The sequence below is a fragment of the Notolepis coatsorum genome, assembly GCF_963971535.1.
Source record: "Notolepis coatsorum genome assembly, chromosome: 10".
NCBI lineage: Eukaryota > Metazoa > Chordata > Actinopteri > Aulopiformes > Paralepididae > Notolepis > Notolepis coatsorum.
The window spans coordinates 3662067-3674814 of NC_140174.1; the positions used below are offsets into that span (position 1 = coordinate 3662067).

Genomic DNA, 12748 nt, shown 5'->3' on the forward strand with positions numbered 1-12748 from the left:
ATCCACCTGTGTAAATACAGCGGCTACCTGGCGGTGGCTGGCACCGCCGGACAGGTGAGAGAGCGCGCCCACGGAGCTGCCGTTAACCCAAAACACTCTTATCTGATCTGGCAGGATTCACCTCAGGGAGGGCAAGACCCTAGTGTGCAAACTGTGGTCCGCCCTCTGGTGGACGTTTATGGAAGTGTCGTTTCTGTTGTCAAGTGTTCCTTTTTTCTTAATCCCCGTGGGGAAATTCAGGCGTCATAGCAGCGTGGGGGAGGGGCGGTACAGGCGGGAGAGGTAGTAATAGTAATGAACATAGTGATGGTAGTAATAACGGTAGTTATAATAGTAGTGGGATGGCAGGATCAGTCTGTAATAATAGTGATGATGGTATACTGCCCTGCAGAAGTTAACCGCAGAAACTACGCAAACAGTGAAACTGAGAAAAATGGCTTTAAAGTACTTTGACTATCCAGTGATTTTGTAGTTACTGCAATGCTTGATACCCCTTTTCTCTAAAACGGAGCAAGATTGAACTCTGAAACGTTGTCGCAAGATAAAACTGATATTGTAAAGTAAAATTTCACTTCTAACTCAATTTTGATTGATTCAGTTGTTAACCGCTTGGTTATTGTAATAGTATTGTGTGACGAAGCTTGTGTTTTTTTATTTGTATTTTACCTACTTAGTAAAAAAGGTTATCGTCTAACAACTCACTTGTATTGTGTAAATCAGTCATTAACAGCAAGACTCCATATTTTGTGTTTGAGCAACTTGTGTACAGAAGCTCCATACAAGACCATAATACAAGAGGGGCCAGAAATGGGTCAGTTTGTACTCCCTCGTCCTAGAACCAATGCTTTAAAGCGGTCTTTTATTTATAGGTGCATAACACTCTGGAACAACCTACCTAGTTATCTCTACACTTTTAGTAAATCGATTTTTAAAAAGAAACTCAAATCTCAATTACAGCTGTTGCCTTAACACATTGACTGCCACGCTTCTATCCATCAATGTATGATCACTGCCACCACTCTAAGCCTATGGAGATGTTCACCTTCTTTGCAGGGCTATAACTTTTTAAATTGTATTGCTAAATTGACATTACTATGGCCCATTCAACATCGATTATCTATCGTTCAGGATGTAGGAATGTTATACTTTTTCATTCATAGATTCATACGAAAATACCGTCTAGAATATAAGTATGTTTTTATCGTTTTCTGCAGTAATTCCTAGAACGCTAGTTATAGGCCTAAACGCATAATATAGATTATCGATTGCAGTTTATTCGCGATACACGCTGTATTAAAAAATCCAACTGAATACGATCCTAAACGTTATGACTCATCATGCACGGATGAAAGGGGGGCGGGGGGGGGGGGGTCGTTTATAATTCCGTGATCGTCAGTAAATGCTTTATGTAGTATGGGTGATATATTGATCAGAGCGGTTTGCATTGAAAAGAATAAACAATCAAGCTGAAAGTAACGTTACTGTCCTCTTACCGTTCGCCGATGAGACTGGAGCAAAAAGATCCCACTTATTTGACGTCGATCGACTCGATCCATTTCCGGTTTGTATAATAATAATAAACGCCCAAATCATATCGATTATTGAGTTATGGCAGCGATCCATATACACGGATGTGTGTCTAGAGTCCCGCAACGATATGTGACTGCCGGACGGAATTCCCAGATGCACCGAGATCACCAGAGATCCATTTCCGGTTGTAACTCGCCCCGATCATCCACCAGGCGGCGGTATTGAAGCGTTGCACGGTTGTGCAGAGTCCCACTGTCTCTTAGCAGAGGCTGGGTGGCGGAATTATGAATACCATGGCGGAAAAAATTAAATATGATCTCAATAACGTCGTACGCCGTGGCTTGGCAGAATTCGCATGACCAGCAAACCCGTCGTACAACGTTATTGGCGGTTAACGTGTATTGCATTTGTGTATGGGTTTTTGCCTATTAGCGTACAAGTTCTCATTTTGTATCTTTTAAAAATTGATATTTTTCGCCTCAAAACCCACCTGTTCTCCCTCGCCTTCAACCCCCCCCCCCCACCCATAACCCCTTCAACCTGATTGATGTCTGTCTCCAGTCTTTTTGTGCTATCATGCTGTCTCCCCTGTTCCCCCCCATGGTCTCATGTTCCTTTTGTTTTTGTTTCTTTGTTGTTTCTTTGTTTTTTCTTTCTTTTGCTTTTGTTTCTTTGTTTGTACTCTTGCTCCCGACTATTGTCAGCGACTTCGGGTTATTGAGAAGCGCTATATAAATTAAATGATTTATTATTATTATTATTATTATTATAAAAACAAACCAAACTTCCTCCTCGTGTCCAGATCCTGATCCTGGAGCTGAACGACGAGGCGGCGGAGCAGACGGTGGAGGCCAAGGTGGCCGACCTGCTGCAGGGCCAGGAGGGGTTCCGCTGGAAGGTACCGACCCCCCCCCCACATCTTGATGATAACCCTTTCACTCACTGCCACGCGACAGACAGCCGGTTCACAACCTTTCACTGTGACACGACAGAAGGTTAGCCCTTTACTATCACACAGCCGACGGCGATGCTCCATCATTAGCATCATTAGCTCCGCGGATGCGGAGCTAATGATGCTAATGATGGAGCATCGCCGTCGGTTGTGTGATAGTAAAGGGCTATAACCTTCTGTCGTGTGGCAGTGAAAGGGTTATAATACACTGATGAGATGGAATGATCACGTTGTCTCTTTCACATCCCCATCATCGAGATTTTAGTGTTGCGTAGTAGGCTTATAGACAACATTGCCATATTATTGATATTGTTATAGTAATATACCGTAGTGTGAAAGATGGTGGGGGTAGGGGGTGCGGCATAAATTGACGGCATACACACAATTTTTTTTTTCGAACTTTTCATTAACAAAGAATTTTAAATGTTATGTTTATAATAAAACATTGACCATTATAAGTAACTTTTAGATGTTCTCAAACTGCTACACAGGACCTTATCTCAACTCAAACAAATCTCAAAAGAAAGTGCTCCCAACTTATTGTATCGTCATAACATTAGGATGTTTAATTCATTTTCAATATATATATACATATACATACACACATAACGGCCTATGCTTATTATTATGGCATCTGTGGTGCCTCGAGCCTGGCCAGTACCAGGGATTAGTCCCGCCCCCCAGTGACTTGGATTAGTCCCGCCCCCCAGTGACTTGGATTGGCAGCCTGTTGTGTTGTGATACGCCACGCTGCCCTCCCTGCACGCTCTGTTTACTGGACTAATCAAGGCAAACGTGGATCTAGAGCAGGGGTTCCCAAACTTTTCAGGCCGGGACCCAGAAAATAAGGCGTCAGAGAGCCGCGGCCCAATGCACATCGTCAGGCTTTTCTTTCTTTTTTTTTTTTTTTTTTCAGGCGACCGATGTTTTAAGCCAAATATCACTTCAATCCTATTAAGTTAGTTCAAGTTAGTTATTCATTTATATGTGCTATTTATGAGAGGGCTAACTTGTTGCAAAATAATAATGATAATAATAATAGCCTCATTAAAATACTATTGTTGCTTCAGTTGTTTTCAGCGTTTTATGTGCATAATCTGTTATTTAGTTTGAAATGTTCGTTGAAATAAGTAGATTTTTTGTTTTTGTTTATTTATTAAGTTAATATAAAACCATTTAGTCACATTTTAGAATACAATAGAATAGCATTTTAGAATACAACTAGAAACACTGTCCTGGCCTGCTTCTATGTTCAGTGGCCTGACATTTTTTATTTTCTTTTAATCATCTCGCGGCCCACCTTTGGGTCGCGACCACGACTTTGGGAACCACTGATCTAGAGTAGCTTCTGGGGAGTTTTCAGAGGAAGAGCCACAATAGGATGTCTATTTCCCCTTGCAATCTAAGTCATTGTTGGCGCTATATGACCGACAGTTAGCTATGAGGGATAGTTAGCTAACAAGCTAATGTTTTGAGCAACTCGAGACGCGGGAGGGGGAGGGAGACCGACTTGTCACTAAACATTCAACCAATTTAGCTCGTTACAAATTCAAAGCTCTGCGTCTTCTTCACTCACGGTGACGAGAACTCCCACGCCGACAGCGTGTTGTGTGTGTGTTACGGCGGCTATGACGTTACCGTCTGTACCGCTGAGTGCACAGCGTGAACCATCGCACGACGACACAGGATCTGATCTACTGAGACCACGCTCCGACGGTCACCGGCATGGCCGAGCAACTGGCCCCCCTGATCGACCAATCAATAGGTGCTTCCCCTTATCACCCGACGCGTTGCATTCTCACGCCAAATCATCTCCGGCGTCGACTATAGGTTTTTGTCGTGACAATTTCATAATTTTCAAACGCACCCCTGCGCTCCTTCTTTGTCCCGAAGGCCACCGGTAATAATAATAATAACCCGGTTCTCTTGTGTGACATTCTCTGCATTTCTCTCCCCGGCCACACAGGGCCACACGCGTCTGGACGTGCGCGAGGAGCCGGTGATGTTCCCTCCGGGCTTCCAGCCCTTCGCGCTGGTCCAGTGCCAGCCGCCCGCCGTCGTCACCGCCCTCACGCTGCACTCGGAGTGGAAGCTGGTGGCCTTCGGTACCAGCCACGGCTTCGGGCTGTACGACTACCAGCAGAAGAACAACGTCCTCGTCAAGTAAGGGCACTAAGGAGATAAGGCTGTTTCCCCGAAGCCTGTTTTTGGGATTCGAACTTCGTCAGGGTTTTTTGAACGAACGTTCGAATCTTCGTTTAGATTTTTTTTTCTTTTTTTTTCAATAATTTAATTTTTTTTATATAAATATCCTCAAACTAAATCCTTAATTTGAATAAAGTGATTCATCTGATTAAATTAGTCTTTAGCCCAACTAAATCAATGAAATCAACTTTCTTTAATGAATATAACTCATCAGTTTCTTTTAATACTATATTAGTGTAGCCTAATCTTTATCTGCAACTGTGAAGAAAAACCCCTATTGGTTTGAACAGAATTAATAGAAAAAAATATTAAAACTGAAAAGAAAAGTTTTTTTTAAATTATTATTAAAAATAAAAAATTCAAAGGTTCGAACATTTGGGCTCAGCCCTAGAGGGAGATACAGATGTGTGTAGAAGAGGGAGATACAGATGTGTGTAGAAGAGGGAGATACAGATGTGTGTAGAAGAGGGAGATACAGATGTGTGTAGAAGAGGGAGATACAGATGTGTGTAGAAGAGGGAGATACAGATGTGTGTAGAAGAGGGAGATACAGATGTGTGTAGAAGAGGGCGATACAGATGTGTAGAAGAGGGAGATACAGATGTGTGTAGAAGAGGGCGATACAGATGTGTGTAGAAGAGGGAGATACAGATGTGTGTAGAAGAGGGAGATACAGATGTGTGTGTAGAAGAGGGAGATACAGATGTGTGTAGAAGAGGGAGATACAGATGTGTGTAGAAGAGGGCGATACAGATGTGTGTAGAAGAGGGAGATACAGATGTGTGTGTAGAAGAGGGAGATACAGATGTGTGTGTAGAAGAGGGAGATACAGATGTGTGTGTAGAAGAGGGGGATACAGATGTGTGTAGAAGAGGGAGATACAGATGTGTGTAGAAGAGGGAGATACAGATGTGTGTAGAAGAGGGAGATACAGATGTGTGTAGAAGAGGGGGATACAGATGTGTGTAGAAGAGGGAGATACAGATGTGTGTAGAAGAGGGAGATACAGATGTGTGTAGAAGAGGGAGATACAGATGTGTGTAGAAGAGGGAGATACAGATGTGTGTAGAAGAGGGAGATACAGATGTGTGTAGAAGAGGGAGATACAGATGTGTGTAGAAGAGGGAGATACAGATGTGTGTAGAAGGGGGGGATACAGATGTGTGTAGAAGAGGGAGATACAGATGTGTGTAGAAGAGGGCGACACAGATGTGTGTAGAAGAGGGCGATACAGATGTGTGTAGAAGAGGGAGATACAGATGTGTGTAGAAGAGGGGGATACAGATGTGTGTAGAAGAGGGAGATACAGATGTGTGTAGAAGAGGGAGATACAGATGTGTGTAGAAGAGGGAGATACAGATGTGTGTAGAAGAGAGAGATACAGATGTGTGTAGAAGAGGGAGATACAGATGTGTGTAGAAGAGGGCGACACAGATGTGTGTAGAAGAGGGCGATACAGATGTGTGTAGAAGAGGGAGATACAGATGTGTGTAGAAGAGGGAGATACAGATGTGTGTAGAAGAGGGGGATACAGATGTGTGTAGAAGAGGGAGATACAGATGTGTGTAGAAGAGGGGGATACAGATGTGTGTAGAAGAGGGAGATACAGATGTGTGTAGAAGAGGGCGATACAGATGTGTGTAGAAGAGGGAGATACAGATGTGTGTAGAAGAGGGGGATACAGATGTGTGTAGAAGAGGGGGATACAGATGTGTGTAGAAGAGGGAGATACAGATGTGTAGAAGAGGGAGATACAGATGTGTGTAGAAGAGGGGGATACAGATGTGTGTAGAAGAGGGGGATACAGATGTGTGTAGAAGAGGGAGATTCAGATGTGTGTAGAAGAGGGAGATACAGATGTGTGTAGAAGAGGGAGATACAGATGTGTGTAGAAGAGGGAGATACAGATGTGTGTAGAAGAGGGAGATACAGATGTGTGTAGAAGAGGGAGATACAGATGTGTGTAGAAGAGGGGGATACAGATGTGTGTAGAAGAGGGGGATACAGATGTGTGTAGAAGAGGGAGATACAGATGTGTGTAGAAGAGGGCGATACAGATGTGTGTAGAAGAGGGAGATACAGATGTGTAGAAGAGGGGGATACAGATGTGTGTAGAAGAGGGGGATACAGATGTGTGTAGAAGAGGGAGATTCAGTTTGTGTGTGTGTGTGTGTGTGTTGTGTGTTGTGTGTGTGTGTAGACGTGTTTCACCCTCCTGGCCTCACTTTCTCTGCACAAAGAGAATAACTAGCACAGGAATGTGGCCTGTGAGTGTTGGGTGATGATATAGTGCTGATTTGAAAAGAGAATAACTTGATGTCGAGCTTTAGTGTGCCGATTTTTTTAAATCGAGAGGTAGAGCAGTCGTCTGGTAATCCGGAGGTTCCCGGTTCGATTCCCCTCCCCTCCCCTCCTGGGCAGCGTGTCGAAGTGTCCTTGAGCAGCAAGACACTTAACCCCTTGTTGCTCCCGATGAGCAGGTTGGCACCTTGAGTGGTCGCCTCCGCCGTCGGTGTGAGAATGTGTGAGTGAACGGGTCAAATGTGAGGAACAAACTGTAAAGCGCTTTGGATGAAAGCTGCTGTATAAATAATAATAATGGCTTGGATTTATATAGCGCTCTTCATGACACCCAGAGCGCTTCACAGAGTCCATTATTCATTCATACACAGTCATACCGGTGGTGGTAAGCTACAATTGCAGCCAGAGCTGCCCTGAGGCAGACTCACGGAAGCGTGGCGAATAATCATCGCCTACGGCCCCTCCGACCACCACCAACATTCATTCACATGCATACACATTCATACGAGGCAAGTAGGTTAAGTGTCTTGCCCAAGGACACAACGGCAATGGGATGGACATGGGCTTGAGCGGGATTCAAACCACCAACCCTTCGATCATTGGACGACCCGCTCTACCCCTGAGCCAAAGCCGCACCATTAGACAAATATTATAAATACCACAGTAATCTGAGGGATTATTTCAACCGGTATCGAAAACCCAACAACACGACCACACTGGTGAACACAATAATATATAGTGATGCGGCCGGGTAGCGCAGCGGACTAAGCGCCTGTCTACCACCGCAGAGACACTGGTATCGAATCCGGCTGTCAGCGGTGCCTCCGGCTCGGCCGGTCGTCATACTGACACAATTGTTGGTGTCAGCGGGTGGGAAGCCGGTCGTTGTAAACAGCGACTCCTACAGGTCGGTCAGGGCGCCTGCACACAGTGAGGAAGGGATCTGGGTGAGGTAGTGTGAGCCTCCCACGCGTTACACACGCCCAATGAGAGTGCTCGCTGCCAGGTGAAAAGAGGCTGCTGGCTGTCTCCACATGTATCGGAGGAAGCATCTGATAGACTTCAGGGCTCCCTAGACCGGCAAGTGGGGGGGAAATGCGCACAACGACCAGGAAGGGGAGGAGGGGGGAATTGGCATAACGACTAAATTGGGATGGGAGGGAAAATACAAGAAAAATAGGAGGAGAAAAAGTGGATCAAAAAAATATATATATTGATATACAGTACTGTTTAGCGTCTTGTGTCGACGCACACGGCTGAATGTTTGACCCTGCGACCCCTCGTCTGCAGGTGCACCCTGAACCCCAGCGACCAGCTGGCCATGGAGGGTCCTCTGTCGCGGGTCAAGAGCATCAAGAAGTCCCTCCGCCAGTCGTTCAGGAGGATCCGTCGCAGCCGGGTGTCCCTGAGGAAACACCACGTCACCAGCCACGCCGCCAAGGTAACGGACCTTTATTTGTTTATACAGCGTTTCCGTTAGAACATATTCGTGCCGGTCTGGGTGACCTGCAAGATTTCTATCCCCGGACATATTCCTGAAATTCCGGTCAGAGTTTTAAACAGCAGTCTGTTATAATCACATTTTTATGAGCTAACGAATTCCGTTATATTGGACATTTGTATTAATTACATCAAGCGAAGAATGAGAAATTGATTTGCAGAATCAAATTACTATCTCTCGCCTCCCAAGTTAGTGCGATACGCTGATCCAGCATCAAGCTCCCGCCCTGCAGGCTCCCGCTGCAGCAACTGTCACACGCACCCCCAAATGAATCTCGAGTCGACATCGCTTCACCTCGTTGTATCAGACACGTCACACATATCATAATGTTCAACTTCACACACAGCAAACTGTAGTTGATCATCACATTGCCTCGTTTGCATGCAGAGAGCGAGAGGACGAGCCACATGCTCGTAATGCGTTTGTTGATTTCATTATAGCCTACATTTAGTTATAATCAATTATATGCATTACTATGTGACACGGCAGTCAACCAACAGTTGCATTATGATTAAAAAATGTCAACACTTACTCACCCCGTCTCGTTCTGCCTATCCGTTTTGTACCTGCGACTAGATCCCCATTGCATTGGAACAGGTGGACGGACTTCTGCGAGGCTCGCAACGGTAGCAGCAGACTGGGGATGCTCTTTGTGGTTCAATCAATAAAGTGTACTTTGTGTACGTTCAATCAATGTTATCTCTCGTACATCATAGACGCTAGACTACTAGACTATAATGTCGTACCTCAGCCAGGAGAATTTAACTTTCCACTCGGGCCGCCGCCTGAACGCTCGACATTTGTTTTTTTTCCGCGGGAGCATCGGCGGTCTCTGTGACTTCAGAAGACTCATCTTCGTTGTCAATGTCATTATTATTAGACCTGCTTGTGCTTGGTTTCATGAAATATTTGTTAAGTTTAGCTTGTTTGGCCATCTCTCTCTCTTGCTCGTATAGCTGTTTGTCGTTATTATGGTGGCCAGACAGGCTCAAAAAAAGAAAAAAAAAGATTCACATCCGAGCGGCGCCATCCGCGCTTTATTAGAGCGAAGCACAATGAAACAAATGTTCATCGCATAGGCTATTTAATTTTAGCCTATTTTAATACAATTCAAATAATAAAATTGTGCTTAGAGGAATTATTTCCACCGGACATTATGACCGGAGATATTTAAATATTCGGACTTCAACATATTTTGCCAGTCAAATACCGGTAATTACCGGCTAACGGAAACGCTGGTTTTGTTTAACGGAACGTAGACCAATCTCAGTCACTCTTATTGTCTCGGACCAAATTCGGCCACGCCCCATTCCCAGTAAAAAAGTGGGAATCTCTAGAATGGGTTTTGGGCGACGGTGTTTACGGAAGTGGCTCTCAAGGTGTCGATGCACGACACTTTCTGTTGTCAGTAGATGGCAGCATTGGTTTAAAATTAAAAGGTGAAAATGTTGAAAACTACATGAATACATTTCCCAAGAGCTTTAGCACAGGTCACAGGTCACTGGGACGCGTCTATTCTTTGACGTGATCTGAACAGCGGTAAACTATTAATGCGACCTCAGTACAGTGACCGCGAATGGTAAACTAATTATCTTAACAAAAGTGCATCGTTAGCATTATGTTTGTTGTCTAAAGGGAAACAAAATGGTACAATTTAAGATTTTAAATGTTATCCGCATATATAGGACAAATAAAACATTGTTAATTTGTAAGAAACCTCAATGAAAACGGCGCATGGTAAGTAATATTCGCTATTGTTATGAAAATGTGATCGAATCCCATAAAAAATTTGGACGCATTTGGTCATTTGGTTATTTTCCTTTTATGTACTTCTTAAATCTTAGTTCTTGTATGTTGTTCACATAATTATTATTATTATAATAATTATTTTTAATATTGTTTGTGCCTGTGTGATTTGGTGTTACAATTAGGCCTTTGGAAAAAACTATATCGCTGCGGCAATTATTTTCTCCTCAAGCCTCCTATTTCCCTCGCCAGTTCCCATTCTCTCACCACTGTTGCCTCATCCCTCTCTCTCTCTCTCTCTCTTCTCTCTCTCTCTCTCTCTCTCTCTCTCTCTCTCTCTCTCTCTTCTCCCTCTCTCTCTCTCCCTCCCTCTCTCTTCTCTCTCTCTCTTCTCTCTTCTCTCTCTCTCTCTCTCTCTCTCCCTCTCTCTCTCTCCCTCCCTCTCTCTCGCTCGCTCGCTCTCTCTCTCTATATGTCTCTCTCTAACTCTCCCTCTCTCTCTCTATATGTCTCTCTCTCTCTCTCTCTCTCTCAGCTCCAGGAGGCTAATGCACGTCTGGAGGCGGAGCTCGCCGAGATGGAGTTGGCTCCCGTCCAGAGGAAGATCGAGGCGCGCTCCTCGGACGACTCCTTCACCGGCCTCGTGCGGACGCTCTACCTCGCCGACACCTTCCTCTCAGACAGTGAGTTACAAACCCGTGCCCCGTTTTAAAACACTTTCCCCCACGTTCAGCCGAACGCACAATTGGAGGGGGGCTTCCCACCCTCCAGAACATTTACAACAAGCGGTGCAAGGGGAAGGCTAAGAGAATCATCAAGGACTCCAGCCACCCAAACAACTGCCTCTTTGAACTGCTGCGGTCAGGCAAGCGATACCGGAGTCTTAAGGCGAGCACAGAAAGACTCAGAAGAAGCTTCTATCCCCAGGCCATCAGGCTGCTAAACGAACAATGAACACTATGAAACAACCATCAAATGCACACAGCACACACATCCACACGCACACACTCACTTTAAACAAACAACACACTGCAGCACCCACTCCCCACACTTTAGATCACACAAACACACTTTATATTTATTGGTAAAGGATTTGCACTACAACTCGTACACCTTACTGTAAATTGTACCTAAATTGTACCTCATCCCATTTCTGCTTTGCACTATATAGTATTGTATATTAGTACATTGCATAGTATATTGTACGGTAACTCAGTTACTTCTATTCTGCATTTCATATCCCGGACTCGAGCCCCCAATATTCTGCATTGAACATTGTACATATGTCTACTGTACTTTTCGCACTATAAGCCGCACCTGACTATAAGCCGTAGGGGTGGGACAATACATCGATCCAGATCGATATATCGATCTATTATCAATAATCAAATAGGATCGACGCAACGTAAAAAGATCGATTCATATTGCGATACTCTTATTTTGAAAATCCCCGCGAGTCATATCCGCCGGCGCCCAGTATTGTGAAACTCCGTGTAGACATTACAGCAGTGTTTGCGTCTGCTGTAAAGCACTACAGAGCGTCTATTTTGCGAGCCGATATAAGTCTGTGCAGTTTTTTCCCCGCAACGGGTCAAATGCATATAACAGGCGTTGCATCGTCGCCATTCCTTTATGCCAACGTCGCGTTAAATATCTAAATGAACGTCGCGTTGGCTGCTTAAAAGCTAAGCAGCTAACCGTGAGAGAGAACAGGAGAGTGAAGAGGGGACTTGGAAGGAGGAGGGGTGGGGGCTGTGGGGGACTGTGTGTGTGTGTGTGTCTGTGTGTGTGTTAAAGCTCAATATATAAAAACAAGTGAACAGGAGGTCTATTTGTATTAAAAACAATAGATTGTTTTTCATTTAAATGTCTGGAAGAGCTCAAAAATAAATACATCAATTGATATTTCCGTAGCCTTTTTTTAGTTGATCTAAATGTGACTGATTGTGTTAAATGGGCACATAATATCGCCTCATATCGATCGCAGGCACCTGAATTGAATCGTATCGTATCGTATCGTGGCAGACTTTGTGATATCGGCAAATATCGTATCGTTGTCCAAAGAATCGATATCGTATCGTATCGTGATAAAACTGATGATTCCCACCCCTAATAAGCCGCAGCAGCTAAATTGAATGATGTGTACATATATAAGCCGCACTGGACTATAAGCCGCATGTGTTTTAATGTTTAATTACCATAATGTAAGGAGTGGAGCCTGCGGCTTAATTTGACTCAACACGGGAAACCTCACCCGGCCCGGACACGGAAAGGATTGACAGATTGATTGCTCTTTCTCGATTCTGTGGGTGGTGGTGCATGGCCGTTCTTATATTGAGCTTTAAGTTCCCACCTCTACAGAGAATGACTCCCACCTCTACAGAGAATGACTCCCATTGGGACACAATACTGTCGGACAAATAACAAGAATTAACTCATTTGTATTAAGTTTAGCAAATAAGGGAACAGATAAATAACATTTCAATGCAGTAAAAAAAGCAATATTTCGATTT

At 44.3% G+C, this 12748-nt stretch overlaps 1 protein-coding gene across 3 annotated transcripts in view; it reads left to right on the plus strand.

Moving 5' to 3' along the window:
- The window catches only part of llgl2 (LLGL scribble cell polarity complex component 2), a 69958-nt gene that overhangs the window by 41679 nt on the left and 15531 nt on the right, over positions 1-12748 (plus strand). For all 3 annotated transcript variants that reach the window (XM_084323551.1, XM_084323553.1, XM_084323552.1), the window contains exons 14-18: positions 1-54; positions 2333-2428; positions 4449-4645; positions 8279-8429; positions 10771-10918. The exon at positions 1-54 is cut by the window's left edge and continues 51 nt beyond it. In XM_084323551.1, the coding sequence (XP_084179677.1) occupies positions 1-54; positions 2333-2428; positions 4449-4645; positions 8279-8429; positions 10771-10918 (646 nt within the window). The remainder of the gene's footprint in view (positions 55-2332; positions 2429-4448; positions 4646-8278; positions 8430-10770; positions 10919-12748) is intronic.